Source organism: Diorhabda carinulata, chromosome X (genome assembly GCF_026250575.1).
Source record: "Diorhabda carinulata isolate Delta chromosome X, icDioCari1.1, whole genome shotgun sequence".
NCBI lineage: Eukaryota > Metazoa > Arthropoda > Insecta > Coleoptera > Chrysomelidae > Diorhabda > Diorhabda carinulata.
Window position 1 is genome coordinate 25654192 of NC_079472.1, and position 21918 is coordinate 25676109.

The 21918-nt window shown below is 31.4% G+C and overlaps 1 protein-coding gene across 7 annotated transcripts in view; it reads right to left on the reverse strand.

Annotated features, from left to right (window-relative positions):
• LOC130901476 (potassium voltage-gated channel subfamily H member 6) overlaps nt 1–21918 on the reverse strand; it is a 286333-nt gene that overhangs the window by 135375 nt on the left and 129040 nt on the right. Inside the window, exon 1 of one of the 7 annotated variants that reach the window (XM_057812906.1) lies at nt 6165–6736. The exons of 5 other annotated variants lie outside the window; for them this stretch is intronic. In XM_057812906.1, the coding sequence (XP_057668889.1) occupies nt 6165–6644 (480 nt within the window). In that variant the 5' untranslated portion in view covers nt 6645–6736. Of the gene's footprint in view, nt 1–6164; nt 6737–21918 lie in introns of those variants that run through there. One more of the 7 variants, XM_057812905.1, reaches the window with a different exon arrangement.

The window sequence follows — 21918 nt, forward strand, 5'->3', positions numbered from 1 at the left end:
AACTTCACTGTCTGGAGATTAATCGTCAAAACAGACAATCGCCATTTTTATTTTCCCTTTTAATTCAATTTGCGTTTTTTGCTTTGAGTTTCTCTCTTTATGACTAGCATATTTATCTTTGGAAACCTTTCCATATTTAAATGGAAAACAAGTATCTCTTGATCATTTTTTATTTTGCTGCTATAGAGATAATTTTTTTCAAATAGTCTGCTTGAAATTTTTATGCGAAGAGAAGAACATTTTTCATTTCAACAAACTTATATCAATTTAATTTCTTTTTCAATAATATCCATTCAAAATAAATATAAAAAAATATAATTAGTAATTAATAATGCTAATTTATATTTTTATTTATAGAATATGTAGCTATTGAATGTTTATCAAGGTATATGAATTGATAATGTCATTTAGTACACACCAAATTTAACGTAACGAAAAAGCTGTAATTATTAGCTTATACAAACTAACGGTAGTCGGGTTTAATAGAGATTGATATGCAGAATTTTTAGAAACACAAGATATATTGAAGTTAGGAGTCATTGCTAGATCTCTCGTGATACAGTGCAACCTTAATATAAGGTACCTCAATATAACGACTTCCTCGATTTAACAAATTCTTCGTAATCCCCTTGAATTGTCCATAAGAGTCAATGTAAAATATACCTTTACGTTACGAACATTTTTTGAGAACAACCTCTTTATAACGAATTTTCAACTATCAAGAAAAAGTATAAATACCTCTAATTAACGAATTTTGTCAACCCAAAACCTTTATATAAAGTTCCCGTCAATGTATAACTCTTAATCTCATAGTATGAGATTCATGTCGCGTCAGGTTTCGACACGTTTTTGTTCGTAAAACAATCAGTGTTGTTTGATGGAAAGTAATATAAACACTACTGCTCGTTACTATTGTTAAAGATTCAAGTTGAAATGGGTCAGAAACGTAAAAGGTCTTCGTTATCGGTCACAGAAAAGCGAAACATCATTCACTATGTTGACAAAAATACAAGATAAGTACGTAATGTTAAGGCGAATAAAACTATTTTTTTCCTCTTTATAACGAATTTTAGACCAACCTAATCTCAAAATAACAAACCTCAGTTCAACGAATTACTTGATATAACGAATATTTACTTGTTCCCTTCCGATTTGTTATATTATCGAGGCTGCACTGTATATCCTGATTAAACTCCTGAAGTTTGATTCTCCCACATTTGTTTAGATCAAAGCAAATATCAACAATCACAATTGATATAATAAATTATAAGTTGTAAGCTTAAGATAAATGTAGAATATGGACAATACTATCATATAAGCACAGCTTACAATATTTTTGGAAAATTTTCAAATGTGTCCAAAAAAAGTCAATACTCCCTCTCTACCGTCTCCAAATGCTCCAAATTACCGTATTGATCTCAGTATACTTCGGATAACATTCCGAGAATTTGCTGGTGACGTGATAAAATAATAGAAGGCTTTATCATCACATGATGTTTAGTTTATACTGCCAAGATAGTGTAGAAAATACTGCGTTGCATAGGCTTACAGCTTAATCTGATCAATCAATAATTACGAGGGAGCGTATTGTAGATTTGAAATCTTCGTTGACCCCTTTATTACTAAGATAGATTAAAATAAATTATTCTATTGGTATTATTCCAATAAGACTCAATGTTTTCTTTGCATAAATAAAAATCTCAACGATCAAAAAATTTCTGGTTTAAATTACCTCTATGAATTAATCTTACAACACTCATTCAATTGTCTTCAACAATACTTTCGTTATAATCTTCTTCTAATAACGATAAAATTAAACATTCCGATGAATGTATTATAAGTAGAAAGTTCTGCACTGCTGTTGTTAAATTATTTACCATATTCTCGACATTCTTTCTTTTTTAATTAAAATGAACACTGCGTCAATTGCTCATGGCGTTATTAACCTAACAATTTAAATGAATTAGTTAGTTATACCGACCGTATTTACAAAACTTTCATAACTACATAATTCACCTTCATTTTTATTCACAGGTGGTGTTTCCAACTTGTTTTTATATACCTCACACTGTTGATTTAATTTATTCTCTCTATTTTTCGCCCATTAATGTGCTCTATTAACATGGTTTTAAGGAAAGAATTGAGGTTAATTTTCAGTACACTGCAGAGTATGGAATAACTGATTATTTCACTGAAAAATTAATCATTTACTTGACTGCTTGATATCAGTATAAAAAATGTATTTTTTCGCATATTAACAATAGAAATTTTTTTGTCAATATTAGAGATGTATGAATGAAAATGAATAGTTGACAAAGTACGAATATTCAGATAATTTAAAAAATCATGAATGTAAAAGATAATAACGTAAAAGTTATTTTTCAGCTTTCGAACAGGTTTTTTTTTATTTTCTGTACAACTCTTTGGAGTATTGTTAATCCCTTTTGAAATTCCAGCAGCATTCAGCTGTCTTATATCTAGTAACACATACCTCGGTAATGTTTTTCTATTTCTTTTATGTCTTCGTGGAACCCTTCAACTTGCTCGTCACTGTAATCCCCTAGGTTCTCAAGAAAATAGTTAAAGTGCGAATGTAAGAAGTGCACTTTCACGTTCATGCTGCATTCAAGTTTTTTAAAATAAAGTAACATTATTTCTATCAGGTTTTTGTACCAGAGATCCTTATTATTCACGTCTCCCACGAAAACTCTCGCCTTGATTTTTTCTGAAGTTACAAATTGCTTTATCAAATCGAGCTCTAAGTGCAGTGGTGGTAGCAAAATCTATTCAGGATCATTGTTTGTCATACAAGGTAGATAATTTTGTCGTTTAGACCACAATTCACATGAAAAGCACGCCATTCTGTACAACCCAGCTGTTGACTTATGAGAAAGCATATAATTCGTTACACATAAGCCATTGGTGCTCCCCATATTTGATTTTGCCCGAGGGGGTCCTGAATTTTCATATGTTTCTTTCAAGTGAACAGAATTATCAAAAAATCGAGGCATATTTATTGCCATTACGTAGAAGATCTTCTATAAAACAACTTTGAGAGAAATCAATAAAAAGTCTCTACTCTGAATTTTAGTAAGTGATTCCAAAATAGTAAATCCCATTTTCTATAGCGATACCTGGGCCTAAGATATTTTATGATTTCAGTTTTAACTTAGAGCTCCAGATTCCTTTTTCGAGGAGTTTAACTGTCTAACCAAATCATTTAATTCTGATTGGGTAAGCAGCTGTGATTCATTGCGTCTTCCTGGAGTAAATTCATCCTTGATTAATTGACATCACTCTCAGATTTAACTGGTAAATCGATCATAATATCGGGTGCAGATGAAATCCGTAGATCTGCTCCATAAGGCACAGGTCGTATTGCTGAGGGAATATTGTACTGAGCTCTTTTTATTTCTGGAACTGCATCCACTAGTCTTAATAAAAAAAAATAGCAGTCGTTTAAATGATTTTGCGGTTTTCGTTATACCATAGGAATACAAAAGGGTATTTGCTTTTTTCCCCTGTCTTCCAAAGACGCAATCCTTCTCTACATGTGTGACACACTATATGATTTGTCTTTATCTCTAAGTTTTAAGTTGAAATAGACAAAATGCAGTTTCTTCACTATCCCATCAATGTCACTCCTCCGTTTCGCTACTGTAAAATTACCACAAATATAACAAAACACATCAGTACTATTCCAACACTTCCGTTTCGAATCGCTCATTTTGTATCGACACTATTTTCCCAGTTATCGGAAGCAGAACAAGATATGAACTGGGTGACTATAGATTGACGAATTAACTCGCTATCGTATACGGCATTTGTTTTCGGCAACTTCCAAAAAATTTATCTGCAGTTGATGTATGATTGGATGGAATTTGTCGCTCGTCAATAAGGTGCCGACTAACGAGGGAAACAAGTTACAGGCCGACGTTGTACATATAGATCCTAGCTTCACACGAGAATCGTGAATTCGTCAAAGATTTTGCTGCAGGGTGGTGCAATCATTAGTAATTTCAAAAGAGAATATTTTTATTAAGGCACCGCCCGCCACCAGTTGTGGCGATTCAAGTAGTATATGATAGTTTCTTGATGGTACAATGTATACTCACAGGAGATTGCTCTTTCATTGTAATACTCATGAACAGTTACCGAGTAATTAGCAAGTGACACGAGTAATTTAGTAATTAAAAATCGAATTGAGGGAATACTCGTTATTGAAATTTTTTAAATTTCGTTCCGTTTTTATTAAGTTTAGATTCTTAACTTCACCATTCCTCATATTAAATTATCTACTTTTTCGTTATTAACTTAAAAAACCAATTTTTATTCGATTAGTAATACACAAAATTATCGGAAAAAAAGGAAAGTTGAGATTTTCTCTAATGTCTGGAATAATTACTTCTATGTTGTTAAGTAAGAATCCATCTTCTTCCTACCACATAGTACGTGATTTTACATGAAAAAATTTGGATTCATCAGATAATACCTTCAACTAATCACCTGCACAAGTGTCATATCAACGATGGTATTTTATATCCATAATACTGAATGGCTGAACTATATAGTAGTGGTTAATTGTGAAAAATTATAGGTAACCTGCAATATTTTGAAAAAATCACTTTGTAAGATGTTTGTCGTCAATTTTTAATTAATTTCATCGACTTCCGTACTGAAATGATGGAACAGTTGCTATACTATAAATATATGGGTCACCCAATACCGTGGAGATTATAATGTAAAATAGCGGGATTTGTTTATCAATATGACGTCTTCGAAGTGTTAAAAATTTTTTATTGGATTAGGATTGAAAAATGCAGCGTTTATACACTATGCGCTTGTAGCACAAAAGTTTAATTCAAAAATTTTTGTGAAAGTCTCAAACTAGCAATTGTAAAATAATTGATGTACTATACTTCAATTTTAATTTTAACTTCTACATGCTTTTACTATTTCTATACGCGTTGCTTTGGCTGAGTGATTTGATTTGAAATAATTCTAATGACAATACAATGCTCTCTCTTCTGCTTGTTCAATGAAATTATACTGGCATCCAGTTGTTACACGTTCTTCACAATTGCCCATAAAATAGATCTGAAGAAATTTTGGATCTTCATTTGGCATTGGCATCAATGATCCAATTTTATGATATACCTGGCCTTGAATTTTGAATGTTGTCTCAAAATTTCGACCATCAGATGACAAATCACAAACTTTGGATGCTCCAAACGACGTCATTAGGAAGCAAGAATCAAATTTTCGTGTCTTACGCAAAAATATTTTTGATTCATTTGAAATGCCAGAAAGGAAAGATTTCAAAGGTTCAGGTGGGGTAGGGAGTTGTAACAATACAACTTCTTGGGTGTTTCATTGCGAAATTTTAACGCCTGACAATAATTGCATATTTTGTCAATCGCACCAATAGTAACTTTGGAATTAGCCGAGTAATTAATGTCTGGTTCATAATTAAATGCAAGACGAACAAATCATCCACGTGTTACTGCGCGGTTGGTTCAATGATTTTCTCGGTTTTGTTCTCTATATGAATCTATGTGTTTTGACGTGCCACCCTGGTTCTTTGAGCTGCATTTCTTTCTGCTCTCTGTTCGACTGATTCATGAGCTCTTTTAACACGTGCACATCGAGTCTTCTTGCTACGGGCATTGAAGGTTGGATTTTTGGGTGGCATTTTACTAAAAATAGTAAAGTGTAGCGCCATCTATGAGGTGCAAAGGACAAAATTTCATACTTCTCTGTAAAGAAATTCGCTCAAGGCGCCATCTGTTCCAGACTTATGGAAACCACGATTAATAACAACAATCAACGTTGATGATAAGTTTATTATTAATTATTGAGACCATTAAATTAAATAATAGCTATCCTATCATTTAAGTTGGAAAAAATACATATATACGCCAACTTTCATGAATATCAGATGACTCGTTTTTGAGTTCATTCGGAACATACACACGGAAACTGATTTTTTATATATTAGAGTTTCGTTTCGTTGATTTTATTTTGAACTAAATCAAAATAATTTTCTAATTTCTATTTAAATATTTCATATGGCGTGACTTCCGTAACTATTACAAATTTGAAGCATATAAAACTGAAATAATGAACAAATGCAAATTGTATCAAAATATCACATAATAACTTACCTCATTTACGTTTGTTCTAACTCTCTCTTGATGCCTTCTAGTTCCTTGAAGGGCTCGAATTTCATCGATGAAACTGTCACCGCCTTTGGCACTTACACTGTTTCGAAAAATACTTTTTTTTTGTTTGAATCTTCGGAATACGTTAGCGTCCGCATTTTCGGTATCACAGTTTTCCATAAAATTTATATATACATCGTTATGTTCGTTTTTTATAAATTGTTCGATACTACCGGACGGCTTTGTTTTCTTCCTTACTCCGTCCAAGGAATACGTAGTTTTCGGAGAAATTTGTGATTTTTTGTATTTGTGAATGAATGAATCACTGCTACTAATTTTCTTTATTTTACTACGACGTCTTTTCTGATGTTTCAAACTGTCGTTTGTTTCGAAATCATCAATAATTTTTTTGATGATATTGATGTCCTGATTTACGTGATTCATATTTTTCGACGTATCCATCAAATGAGACTTAATTAACATGTTTAAATTATACGTAGACTTTCAGTTGTATATTTTTTGCTGGTATTCATTTTCAATCTAATTCATAATTCATGAGTTTTGAGAAAGCAGACCTAACAAACATTAAATAAGTTCATTCAGATTGTATAACCCAAAGTATCATAGGACTAATAGTTACGAGATACTATGCATACTTAGTATATTCTATTACAGAAAGGTATATGGTATGGACTGAGGTATTGAGAAGTACAAAGTAGTTTTTAGTCTGCTCAATATTTAAAGCAAACATTGGCTATTGACAGATAGATATTTCATCTATTGATTCTTTACGGGGATGGTGCCAGAAGTACTTGGCCTGACTTAGCGACGGCAGTAGATGCTTGAAAAATACCACTGTATTAGAAAGCTCACGAACTATACACCGTATGTTTCAAATTTCAGGACTTCGCGTTGTTCATCAATAGCCATCAATATCATAACAGTTAATTTGTAAACATGGAAAAATTGATCATCGTTATGTGATACAATAATTTTATTTAAAAGGCCTATTAATATAAAAGCTGAATTAGATTTTATTTTGGGCGAGACTGCTCTTTCGTTATCAACAGTAAAATATTCAGTAGCAGAGTTTAAACGAGAACGTATGATCTGCGAAGAACAGCATAGCAGTGGTCGACCAAAAGAGGTAACGACTCCAGAAAGCGGTACTGAATGATCACCGATTGAAAGTGCGCGAGCTAGCAGACATAGTAGGCATTTAAAATTTAGATACGAGAAAGCTAGGCGGAAGATGTTTGCCGATTTTGTTCACTATGGAACATAAGCAGCGTCGTGAAGATGTTTCACAGAAATAAAGCAGATTTTTACGCCGTTTCATAACCATGGATGAAACAAAAAAGCAATCAAAACAATAGACGAAAAAGGGAGAACCAGCTTCAGAGAAAGCAAAGACCATTCAATCAGCAGGTAAGGTCGAACCTTCGTTTTTTTGGGATACGCTTGGGATGATTTTCATTGACTAACTTGAAAAAGTAAAAACTTGTTTCAACGTTTGAACGAAGAAATCAAGAAATCATGCAACTCATTCGCCAGATTTAGCCTCCTCGGATTATCTGGTGGTCAAAGAGTTTCCAACAATGAACAGGAGAGGTCGACAGTTAATGGTTATTATGAGGAGTTCGACGATTCTTATTATAAAAAGAGTAGCGGACTTATTGAACATCGCTAGGAAAAGTATATGAAGCTAAAAGGAGATGAAGTTGAAAAAAACAATTTTTTTCCAAAATTTTTGTGTTTTCATTATTAGGCCAGTTTCTTATGGGACTATTCTCGTATACTATGAATTATGAATTTTTTTGAAACTACCGTTTCATAAAACCCTAGCCAGTAAGAGAAGCAGGCTCAAATATTCACCTCAAAAACCATAACTGTCTATTCAAAAGTTCCACCTACACTTGAAATTTAGTTATTGAAAAAGTTCGAAGTTCAAAAAGAATATCTATTTTTCCAATTTACAAGTACATTAACTTGAAAATTGATCCACAGAGTATGGGACATTTCACAATACTGATGAAATGCAGAATTTCCAATTTCCGAAAACTACAAAAGTAAATATTCATATAGCACAGATGATAAATTTTTAAACAAATTCCATAGAAATAAGTATTTTAATTGAATTAATATATACGGAAGATTACGAATATAGAAAATAACATCATATTCTATGGTGATAGTCTGTTTACGAAACGATCAGCCATTAGACGTTACTCACACCTGTCAAAGAGGAAATAATCGATTTTTTAGGTAATCATTATTAAAAAGGTTTTTTAACATATCTAGGAAGAAAAAGGTCGTGCTCCGCGTTCCTAAGTGGTTAGTTGTACAATGATCTAAAATTGAAGAAGCCCGCTTACGGATTCAAAGATGTATAAGAATAAAAGAGTCAATATTTTGAATCAAATAAGTCCCGGCAGTAAGTCTGAGTAAATATCTAACAGCTCTAATCTGTAGTTTGAATTGAGTTTACCATAGGTACCCCAGAAGGAAATGACATATCGAAAATGCGACGCCATCAGGGAATAATAAACTGTTATCGATGTGGATAAGTTCAATTCCTTGGAAACTGATCTTAGCGCAAAACAGACAGAACTTAATTTTTTATACAAAGGGGCGGTGTCTAACATTTCAAAGATTTGCTTACAACAAGCCCTAAGAATTTTACAACGACTTCAATGGTGGTGTTATTTAGTACAAAAGGTTGCAATGTATGATAAAACTTTAATTTTAAGAACGTTCAGACACAGAAGTTTAGAATCGCACCATGATTTAAGGGTTGATAGGCAATGTCGTTCATAAACAGAAAAAACAAAATTGGGCCTAGTACTGAGGCACTCCACATTCTTTTGTCTTGCTTCTTGCACATCGTTGTGTCAACCCTTACAAGCTGACTTACAGGCTGTAAGGTATGACTTAAACCATGCGAGAGGTGGTTAGGAAAAACCCTGAAACCGCAGTACTGCATTTTGTTTTGTGATGGTTCATTTATGCTGGACTACACATTATTAGTAGGGGGAATATAACATTATTTGTGCTTTTTTACTTAAAAATCCAAATTTATGGCCCTTTTTGACCAATCTTTCAATGATCTTAGATAACAATGGAAGGAGTGCAATTGGACGATAGATCGATGCTTGATCTTTATCTCCGCCTTTATGCTGAGGTATAATTATTATTATATAAGTGTTAAGGTGATTCAATATGCATTTAGGCAGACTCGAAAACATTGTTAATATAAGCCCATCGGCCCCACTATCTCTTTTTTTTTGTATCATTCTATTACTTCTACAACCTGTAGACTTAATTACTATCGAAAAGTACCTTAAAAAATCGAACAGAAATGCAGTTTTTGATAGTGTGTCTGCTCACTTTATCACGCAACCAATATTACCAGTAAATCTGTCCTATATAATCATTAGCTTTTTATATTCTGGATGTCTTAGGGTACTGCTGGGGGTAATATATTGTCCATAAATCCATAGCTCCAATTGCAATGAGCTATTATTTTCAAATATTCTAAGTAAAAGTATTTTGATTTATTTATTGATTATTTTAAGATATTTATTGGTTTTGATGTGATCATAGTTTAATTATTTTCATAGCAGTTTCGATTCCCGGATCCTTTTCCTTGGTAATATGTTTTATTAACACATTCATTTCATTGGGGGCTTTAGAAGATATTATACTCATAAAATTACTAATACATAGCTCAGTATCAATTTTAGTAACATGAGTTAGAATATTGTTGAATACCAAGCATGTCAAGAATGAATTATAAAGATGAAGGATTTTGAAATTTGTTTATTATTCATGGTAGTTGTGAAATGTTAACAAGAATGTAGATTATGTGCTAAACGATATACGCACCCATTTATCACAATCAAACGAAAAATCAAATTTACAATAAAATGAATATTTCAGCAGTTTTAACTTTATCGCATCTTTTACAAACATAAATAACATTTGTATGGATGTTACTGTGAAAAAATCGATTTACCTAGGAGATTTTCTTTTTTTCATTCATCTTTTTAGTAAAATGAAGAGCGTAGAAGTTTTCAAGATGGAATTTTTTAATAGGTAGAAACAAATTGAGAAGAAATAACGTTTTAAAGAGACATGTAATATTTAGTCAAAACAAATAGCAAACAACTTCTAGAAATTCAATAAATTCAAAATATCGACTGTATTATTAAGTTTTACCTGGAACCGATGGCTATATTCATCCTGAACACACTATTTACTGACTACTACGTTTGATTCAAAGAATGTCGTTGTTGGTTGTAGTAATTAATGGTGTGTTCAATAAAAAATTTTAATTTATCCGATTAGGATGGACATGTCCAGTTAATAGAATTTTGAGGTTCGAAAATATAATAAAAAATTTTATAAATCTTCTTCGTATGTTTTGAGAGCATCTAATAGCGTGTTCTGATTACTATTTTCAATGTTCTACAGTTTTTGAACTACATAGAGGTCTGATGGGAAATGCATACACTTCTTTCTTTCTCAAAACTCAAGATTTATTTCTCATAAAGTAAAGAGAAAAAAATATTAATCTAAATATTTTAAGCGAAGCAAAATAATCCAAACTACAGTTGCAACTTAATATATGCAAGATTGCTCGTATATTCAAGCCAATACAAAAATAAAAAAAAAAATCGGGGTATAACACAAATATAATTGTATACCTTCACTATCGATACAGTGGTGACCGATATTTTCTTTAATCTACTTTGATTATCCAGTTATACAGCTCTAGTTTAGCAGCATTAATTGGATTAATTGAATTAAATGAGTAGTACATTCCAGAAAAGATCTTTTCAATGTTTTGAGAATCTACTTCACACATAAGTTGAATTTCATATTTCTGTACCAGTTATTAAGTTTCGTTATTTCACATTAAAAGAATAAGAACAAAACTTCCTAACATTCTTACGAATTTCGGATCTTAATGTAGGGATTAAATCAAATGGATGGAAATATCTTCCAAATTAAGAAATATTTTCTACAAAAAAAATACTACCAATATATTCAATCTGAACAGTAGAAAAAAAATTATAAAAATGCTGCTAGTCTCTTATAAAAATTAAATGAAAGTATTTTTGCGTGATTCTCTCTAATGACATTCTGAGTGTGTCCAAGAAATATGGAACGTGAACTCGCGAAAACGAGAAATGTGGGATACTTCTACAAAGGAAGGACGCAGAAACCTTCATGAGGTTATACAAGCCGAATACAACTAATATGGGTTATACCTATAGACGACATATTTAAATGGGTTGGTTTATTTAGACAGTTTTACATGTATTTATAAGAGACTTATTCTAAACGATGAGCTGGTGATACCTTGGCTGTAGACCCCCGAGATATACATTCCAGATTCTACTTGAATGAAAAATCAAGAGATTTGCAAATACTCAAGACTAAATAGGATGTCTGCAACCAATTTCATTCTAATAAACTGCCAATATCATCAAAATTTAAATATATAAGCATTACCAGCTGATGATCATCAATTTGATGATAAATATTGATTATTTTTTTTATAGTTTGGTCAATGATTACATATTTGGTTTTTCGTTATTTTTGATTGGTTAATGTCATAATTTTAGAATTAAAACTGAATGAGTATTTATTTATTTATATTTAAATATATGAAGACATGTTTTAACTTAATGCGTTTCAGATTTTTTAAAAGAGATAGTATGAAGAATTATTATTTCGTAATCAAATCCGGCGTAATGAATGTTTAAGGTTAAATTTTGTACATCGGTGTTATTTTTATCGGTCTTGGAATAAATAGAAGCGTTTTCTTTTGATGGAGAGTCATTTTGTCATATAGATAACAAAGGAAGAGTGATTAACAAGTATGTAGTGCGCAATGATTTTTCATTTGATGATGCTTGTTGTTGGAGACTACTCAACCTTTTATCGTTATGCTTGGTAGTCGAATGGTGAATATGTTGTGTGAATTTCCTTTTAATTGGAATTAAGCTCAACAATTGAAAGGAAATGTTTACCATGGACTCTAATATATATTGTATATAAACTATTTTTATTTCTTTAATTTCTTATTTCTTACACCTTTTGATAAATTAATGCTTCTAAATGTTCTTACAAAAGAAGTAATATTATATATCAAGTGCTTTGTACTAATTATGACGCTGTCTACATAGGACAGACATCTCAGTATTTATAAAATAGATTAAGGTCATCAACCATCAATAGAACCGCATTAACGAACCATGAAATATCAAAAAGACATAAATTCAATTATAAAGATTAAAAATTCTTGGAACAGAATCTAATACACGAAAAAGAGAATTTTTAGAAATGGTTCACGTTCATAAGAAGAAAAAAGCTATAAACGATAGAAAAGACTTGAATAATTTAAATAAAATTTATAACTCTATTTTGTACATTCTAATGAAACTACAAATAATTTAATTAATCAAGTTCTGCTAGGTACATATTTGAGAGGCGAGAACTGAGAGAAAATAATTTTTCTTATTAAAACAAATTTCTATTTTGATTTTATTCTTATTTTGATGTTCATGATGTAGGTGATCTATTGATTAATATAAATATGCAAATGGTCAGTGTCAATATCATATTTTGATAAAGACTGAACGCAATCGAAACTTCAATTTTTATCAATCTATCAAAAATTATTGAGAAAAGTAATTTCAAAACAGAAGAGACCTAAAATCAAGAACATATAGAAGCATCAACCATTTTTATGTTATATATTCATTCACAATTAAATTCTGTATTTTTATATGTTCTGTTATAGGATATAATCTCACGGAAAAAATAATTTGTAATAATTATGAACATGGATAATAGAAGTAGTAGTAGTAATAAATATTCTCTATTTATTGATAGTTGATCATCAAACATTTAACGAATAGTATGTTTGTATGTTACATCTCTAAATATATTTTTTATTTGTTCTATAGATAGCTATGAATAATTCACTCTTTATTGCGTTCATAGAAAAGTGTTTATGAGAAAGTTTTACTCCCACTGTGGTTTAAAGTACATTTTACATTCTCTAAACTCAACTAGACACAATTTTCATCACAATTTATCACATAATCAGAAAAACTTTCTAGAACCAATAAAAATACTCATCACATATTTTTTTATTATCCTATTACTTTATTTAAAAAAAATTCTAGCTCGAGACCACCTCAATGTTGAGTTATCGACAAACTAAATCTAATCATCCCAGAAGTTCTCGGTAAGATTGCTTCACGTCCCAATAGGTTTACAGATTTTAGTGAGTAAGAGCTAGAATATAGGGAATGAACGTGAAATATTGAAATATATACTTGAAGATCAAGGAATAAATATGTACAAAAATTACATTTTGAACTAAAGCATAGACAAAAATTTAAAGTAGCAATGTATACAAAGAATCAAGTTGTTACACGACCTTTTCACAAACTACTATTGGCAGTGAACATCCTATTCAGTTCATATTATAAAAATTCGAGAGTGCTAGTGTATTTTTCACTACACTATACTACACTGAGTGTTTCTACATTCATTTTTAATAAACGTAGATTTGTATTAACACCACGAGAGTCCATCAATACATATTATAGGTATATCCTATTTTACAGCACTTTAATTGGTGAAGTAAAGAACGAAATACGTGAATGCTGATCAAAATATATCGTTCTCATTGCAAACATTAATGTGCTTGAACAAGATCATCATGGGATATACCGTAAAAAAGAGAATTGAATTCCGAATAATCCCACAAAGTTTCTAAGTAGACTTTTGGCATTACTAATAAAATGACAACACTGAAGTAAGATTAACTGTCAGTTCCAAATTGTATACAATCATTTGTTTGCCAGAAGTAATTCAGAAAATCGTGAAGAGGAGGGAAGTCAATCTCTATCATAACATTACAAGCTCTTGAGCCGATATGTAAAAAAGTGGATTTATAACCAATCAGAAGATCGAATTGTTGAATCATTTGTCACATATTTCTGATTTAGCATTCAACATCAAAAACACCTGTTTTCGCTTTCAACATGAATATTTAGAACTACATTATTATGGGAAATGGGAAAGGGAAGGAGTATTTTGAAAATTTGTTGGAACGAATGACAAGACTAATCAGTCTCCATGGAGAATACCTCGAAAAAGATCATAAATCCTTGTTTTTTTTTTCTAATCCAATGTCATTTTATCAGTTCGAACATTCAGTAAAGCTTTATTGTGAACTGTATTAAAAATAAGATATATAGAATACATTGAATATAGGAATCAGATAGATAAAAATGTGGGAACATACATTTCTTATAAAGAAAAAGATCAAAAGCAAGTGTTCCCACAAAAAGAAATATCTGGAAATGTGATAGCTATCAAACGAATAAATAATGATGTTCTAAATATTTCAGTTTTGATGAAATTGAATGTAATAAAATATTATAGACACAAGGATTGTAAACAATTCATGGGACAGAAAACTGGTTAATTTCCCAATTATAGTAGTAAACTTTAAAATTTAGAATTTCTGTTGGTAATTGGAGGTTAAGCAATAAATCATTTGTATTTCAAAATGGGATGAGCTGTTGATAACAACAATGATACTATTTGATAATAAATCAATAACGATAGAAATATTAGGAAATGTTTTTTTGTAGATGAATGTTTTTGTTTCAACAAAAATTCATAAATTAAAACTAGACAGCACCTGAATTTTTCCGTTATATGCGGTATACATCCAAATTAACAGATCTAATACATAACAAAAACTTTCAACATGTTTCAATTAGCGACAACGTTTTTATAATCGAATATGTCACGAACGTCATTGTCCGGTTTCAATTTTAGGCCTGATTCCAATTTCCTATGTATCTGTGGCGTCGATTATCGTAGGTCACAATATTGATTAATTACCACAGTTGTTGAAGTCCTCTCACTCTCACCTCTAAACCTCGGAGTGCCATTCAAGAGCCAGTAAAGCGACCTTAACCTGGAAAAATTATTGCGTGTATACGGAACATTTTTAATACACGGTCTTAGAAAGTTTCTGCATTGCAACAAAATATATTTGCTTAGTTCATTTACGATTTTCTTGTTTGTTCCTCTAATTGTTTTTTGAAAGCGTACATTTGACGTATGGTTACTATGTAAATATAAATTATTAATATCAAAGATTCATATCAAACGCGATTCCAGGAAATTTTGATTTGGTGCTAGATTCTCTTAAAAATGAGAACGTAATGAGAGATTTTTGATTCACATTTGAATATAGTGTGGTCATAAGAATTGATATAAACAATGTGTAATAGCTCTTATCTAAATACATAGGCTCGAATGAATTAATTGAAAGTTTCTACGTGACTTTATCATCATTTGAAAATGGTTTCATAGCTCAACATATGAGGTGAGTTCAAAGAATACGAGGAATTAATTTTTATGCTACCACTTATTCCCTCTACATCTATAGCAACTAGTACGGCTGATGTATCTGCACTATTGTATGATCATCGATTTGGGGAAAGCAGCTGCAAATAAAAAATATACTAACAAATAACTGAAAGACTCCAAAGAAAAGCCCTACTCTGCCTATCCAACGGTAACTGAACAGTTTCATCAGTAGCAATCCAAGTCCTATCTGGATCCTTCCCCCATTGATCTCATTGTCGAAGAGCAGCTCACATCGAAAAATCCGATGATCAAGCAGAGGTTATTGTCTATTGCAAGACAGACAACTCTGGCACCATGGCAATCAATAATAGTAGGGGATCGAGGGGATACGGACCAAAGAGCTGATCTGTAAAATAGAAGCATGGATAAAATGTCTACGTCGTAGACTAGACTACTTTTGGACTCAGACAATTGCGGGATACAGATACAGTACAGGGTACTGTACTGAGGATAAAAACAACACTGACAAAGCAAAACATGATATTGGAGACAAATGATGTGGCGAACGTATAATGAAATAATGCCCACAAAAAAGGAAGAAAATGACTAGACAAGCGGTGTACCAATAAACAATCAACTCAAGTATGAGATCGGCTGTTGCTGAAGATTTTTAGACAGTATTACTCTTATAGAAGAACGAGAAGAGTTCTTAACACTACTCGGAAAAACCTTACAGTATGTATACCCCATTAAAAAAATTTAACGTGAGGAGACACGGAGTTACTGGAATATTTATCTCAAAAAATGGATTGTTTTGTATCAAGCTGAAAAAAGTGTTCAATTCACAGATATGTCTATGGATATGACTTTGTTAATTATATTTTGAAAGATGTATATGTAAAACACGCTTATATTGTTTGTGAAACTAAAAAATGAGAAATGAATTTTAATTGGCTGACAAGACAATTGATGTCACTGATTCATAATCATATGGAGCTCAATATTGGCCTCTATAATTTCTTACTAGTTTTATACCGAAATGCGTCTTAGAACATAGATTAGTGTATAGTGAACAATTTAATGAATTTAGGATTATTGTATAAATAAATTAAGTAATTGAGATAGAAACATTGTGTATAATTTCACACCACCGTATAAATAATTTGAAAGAAAAACATTATAGTTAGTTTGAAAAAATGTTATATAGAGCACCCTAGGATTTTACAACAATGACATTTTATTAGAGAATCATGAAAGTATATGACTTGACTACCAGCTCGTCTTATAAATCATTTGAATCTAATCATTAAATCTAACACTCCACCGGTAAATATACCATCTGAATATCATATACGAATGAGTGCTACTACATAAACTTGTCTAGTAATAAACATCAGAGGTCTTAGATAAAAGACAGTATGATCAAACGTACATCCTAGCATCCTGTCAACGATCCATGCCCGACTTAAAATAATAATGTTAAATCAGTAAACGTTTATATTCATTTAATGCTATCTTCTAGTAGAGAATATTAATTACTATTAATAAGTTACTAATTTCTTTGCGACATTGATATAAGAGGATATATAGAAAAATTCTTAGCCTACTGTAGAACCAAATAAAATTTCAATGCCAAAATATTTTATTACTCAACGTATTCTCCTCTTAATTGGATAAATTTATAAGAGCGAACCTGCAACGTTTCTAGACCTTTAAAAAAAATGTTTCTTCCTGTTCTGCCAACCAGACCTCCACAGCTTTTATTACCTCCTCGTTGGAATAAAATTTGCAACCTTTTAAACTTTTGTTCAGTTGAGGATAAAGATGATAGTCGGACGGAGCCAAATTTGGTGAATAAGGAGGGTGTTCTAGTAATTCAAACTCTAAATATATCGATATTTTCGGGGACTGGCCCAGAAACTGACCTTCCCGATTGTTCATCATCTTCAATGGAAAATTTACCTCTTTTGAAGCTTGCAGACCAATTTTTCACGGTCGCATACGAAGGACATTGATCACCAAGGGTATTACGCATATGTTCTTAAATATGCTTACCTCTTAACTATTATACATACAGGTACTTGGCTCGATACTTCAATTTCACAATTTCGATGGACATCTTTTTTCTTTTAATTTATTACTTAGCTCTGATTTATTTTTTTGACTTCAAACTTTACACTGACACTTCTAATAAGTTATTGTTCGTTGCTATGGTCACGCAATATTTTGTTTATGCATGGAACTGGTCTAGTCTACATTCTCGTAAAAGACTTTCTCAGGCTCTGTCTCTGGAAGAAAATAGTTCAGGCTGATAACCCTGATAAGAGAACAATGGGACAAAATGATTGATTTAGTATATTGCGATCAGGCGTTAACAAGTGTGCAAAAATTTAAATCTATCTGATCGTTTGAAATTAAAAAGTGTAAGTCACATGCTTTCTTGGTGAGGAGTGGTCAATTTAAATGAATTTGACGTCTGACGTTTTGATATACTTAAAAGTCCATTGTAGCAAGTTCTTGTTACATAAAGTAAGTTCTCAAAAGATAACTGATATATTACTTTCTCCTGAAAACGCATGTCCTTGTTTTCTTTGATTGTGAAGATATAGAGCGACCATTAAAATGGAGCATGACAACACACCGTGCCATAATTCACTTTTGATTCGCCATTTTGGCCACTAAAAGTCCTCATATCTGTCCACATTTGCCTTATTCATCAGTTTTGGAACATTAATCTGCTTCAGGCTTTTACGAGAAATGTGTTAATAGTTTTTGATACCATTTTTAATATTGGAAAGGCGACGATACGACGGAGCAGATGGAGGCCATTCCGAGAGAAGGCTTCTAGAAAAACATTTAATCATGGATTCAACGTTAGAATTGTGTAATGATAGTTGTAGGCAGTATTCCGAATAAAATTAATTTGAATTATTTTTTCCACCTGTTATTAGAAGAATAATTGTTTTTATAGATACGAATCAAATACTAGTTAATAGGTTCAATAATAACAATATAAGTGCTTTCCTGTTGGAACTTAGTTTAAATTGTTTCTATATAGTTGATAATAGACTATAAAAATGTTCAAGGAATTTCTCGATAAGATTTAGGAATGCAATTTGAGGCGCTGTAATCGTAATCGTAAATTGGGAACCAATCTTTAAGTAACGAGAAAATTGTGAAATACGTAAGGTGTTTCCATTTGAACCTTTTTCTATACTTCATGCACCTTGACTGATATTTAATCTAATGTTCTCTTCAATCAGTTTTCTCATTTATGCTACAGTTCGCGGTATTCACTTACAAAGAACAATTTCTGTGGTTTTATATGTCTAATTAATGTTTGTAATTCGTAATAATTACTCTTTTTTTTAATTAAATATCCAATTACTAATGGAACAAGAGCAATATGTTGTTATACCTATTATTCTCATATTTTTAATACCTCTCTTCAAAACAAGCTTCACAGGACGGAATTCTAAAAACTGAGAAATAAATAATTAACATATAAAATTGTTATTAGCTTTCCACTACAATTGATACAGTTGGGGTCTTGATGACACTTTTGGAACCTTCTAATATCTATCTAATTTTCTGATAATAAAATAATAAAAAATTAGAACATTCGTGCAGAAACTAATAACTTGTATATTATAATCGTGTTTCCGGCTATTCAACTTAATGCTAATTTTTTAAATCATATTATTTCCAAAGTCGGTTTTTCTAGTTTAATTAACAGAAATCACAACTGTTTTTGTAATTTATGATTTCACGTCAATCAATTCCCCTATTAAAGCTGAACTCTATTTTGTGAGATGATTTTAATTTGTAAGTTTGTGGTTGAAGAGGTTCCATAGATCACTTACGTATCAATTTTGTATAAATGAAGATATAAGATGGCATAATTGGCAGCTCATTAACATTTCGTTCTGCTCACTTAGTTTGCTCATAACGATTTTGTTCTAATAGTTAATTAAACGTAGCTTTGACGTCTTTGAAATATTTGGCCTATAGCAACGGTTTGGTACTGAATATCTTTAACGGAATGCTTCGGAAACGAATTACTACAGTTAAAACTTTGTAATATAATGATATCGTAGCAACACATTTATTTAAAAAAATTATTATCCCATGGTATACTTAAATTGATTATTTGTCTAGAATTTCTAAAATTCCAGTAGGAATTGCATAAGTTATATGTTTTGAATATAGTAAATGGGCACTACTTTCTATTTATTATGACATAATTCATTAGAAAGAATGATGGAATATTGTATTGGGTTTTATTTAAAATTAACATGTCAGTTTAAAATACTTTTCATAGAACTTCTGGTTATATACTTTAGAACAGACACCATCATATGGACAAATACTGTATATTCTATTAATACTAGCAACACTCACGAGAAAAAATACATAAACAACCCATTCTTAAAGCTAGATAGTGTTTTATAAAACTCACTCAATTTGGTATGGGATCACTTCATAAAAATTATATTCCTATCTAAAATGTATATTAAAGACAATATAAAGAGTGTGTATCATAAGTAATGTCGGTTTTCATATATAAATATTACTACGCCTCAATTTAAATATGTAGTTGTTAAGACCAGTCTCTAATTCTATTTTTGCTTTACTTTCTTTCAATCATCCTATTTTGGTTTATTGACAACGCTTTATTATAAATAGTATGGAGTGCGGAAAATATTCAATTCCGGTATTGTTAAGACATCATTACAAATAACAGTTTAGAGCAGCCATGGCAACAAGAAAAATATGTGAAATTGAAGGAGAAAATACTGTTAATGAGAGGTTGGTTTGAACGTTTTACTAGTGGAGATTTGAATTTTGAAGGTCGCTCGCGCTTAGGTGTCTGCATGCATGGGATATTGAGTTTACAAAGGAAACTGTACAAAACCATAATAGTTTTTTAGGCAAGCACAATAGGATAAACCCTATTGCACTAGAGTCGTTCGACTGGTGCCTGCTGCGTGAAAGAGCCTGTGGATATTGATCTTAAACGTCTGTCTGTCGCGTAGATCTTGCAAATACTGCTCTAGGTTATATCATGAATTTGCCATGGTAGTATCGGTAAAACAGAGTGAGATCAGCGACCTTTCTTCTTTGCTCTAAGCGGTTCAAGTTTCTGGTCAACTTTGGATCGTCTATAAGTCGAATTACTCTCTTCTGTATTGAATCGAGTATCGTTAGGGTATGCCTGAGAACCGAGCTTCAAATGTGTAATTAATATTCCAAAGATAGACGAACCTGGGTCTGGTAGAAGATTTGTGGAGCTGGGGATATTTCATGTCCAAAAAGGACCAAATCCTGAACCGCAGTGCCAACCTACTTTCTATGAACAACAGCCTAGGTCTTTGCTGGATTAAACTCAATAAGACTACTTCCACCCAATTCCAGAATGTTGAATGCATTGAACTCACATCTAAAATTTAGTTAGGATACCAATAGATTAGTATTCATTCTATCTATTTAAGCCCGAGGAATGGTTTTACCAAAGTCACAAAGAGCTTGCTTAAACGTTGGATTAAAACCATAATACGTTGAGCTATACTTCAAATATTAACGCTTTTTTTGTATGATTATTTAATAAACAAAGTGAAAACGAAACGACCTTTATGAGACATCCTAAATCCTAAATTTTTCTCAATCGGATAATGGTATGAAAAAATAAGTTTATAATCGATCCAAAATTACATCACAAATAAAAAATTTCTGGAAACTCTAATGGGTTTTCCATTACCTACGTGTTAATTATCAAATCGCTTGCAATTAGATTAAATTATTGGGTGTAGGGTGATGTGGCTTCAAAGTTAACATCAGCTGAGGAAAATGAACGAATTGAATTGGTAGGTGCTAATGTTAATTGAAAACAAGAAACTATCCACGAATAGCGTATAGATTAGAGAAATAATCATTATTTTGATTATGACATTATTTTTATTAGTCTAAGATAATGAGAACTTTTACTTTTTCAATTAGAGCACTAAACTGAATTACTTGTGACATCAAAAGTAATTTGAAACATCTTAATATTTAATGGGTACTTGTGATAAAATCATCAAGTTCTTAATTGAAGGTGATTTAACAATATAGGCAATTTGTGATTGAGCATAAATGGAAGAATAACCATTTTAATTAACATCACAGTCATAAAAAGACTATATAGAAAAAGCAATACTTGAATAATTTATAACCAATAATCTTTAACCATTATACTTGTATGTTACCATATGTGTATACTCATAGGTACCAAGTTGACTTAGTGTCTTCGACGAGTGAACACGTGTTTAAGTGCAGTGAAAGCGGACCCAGGTAGTCAGATAATACT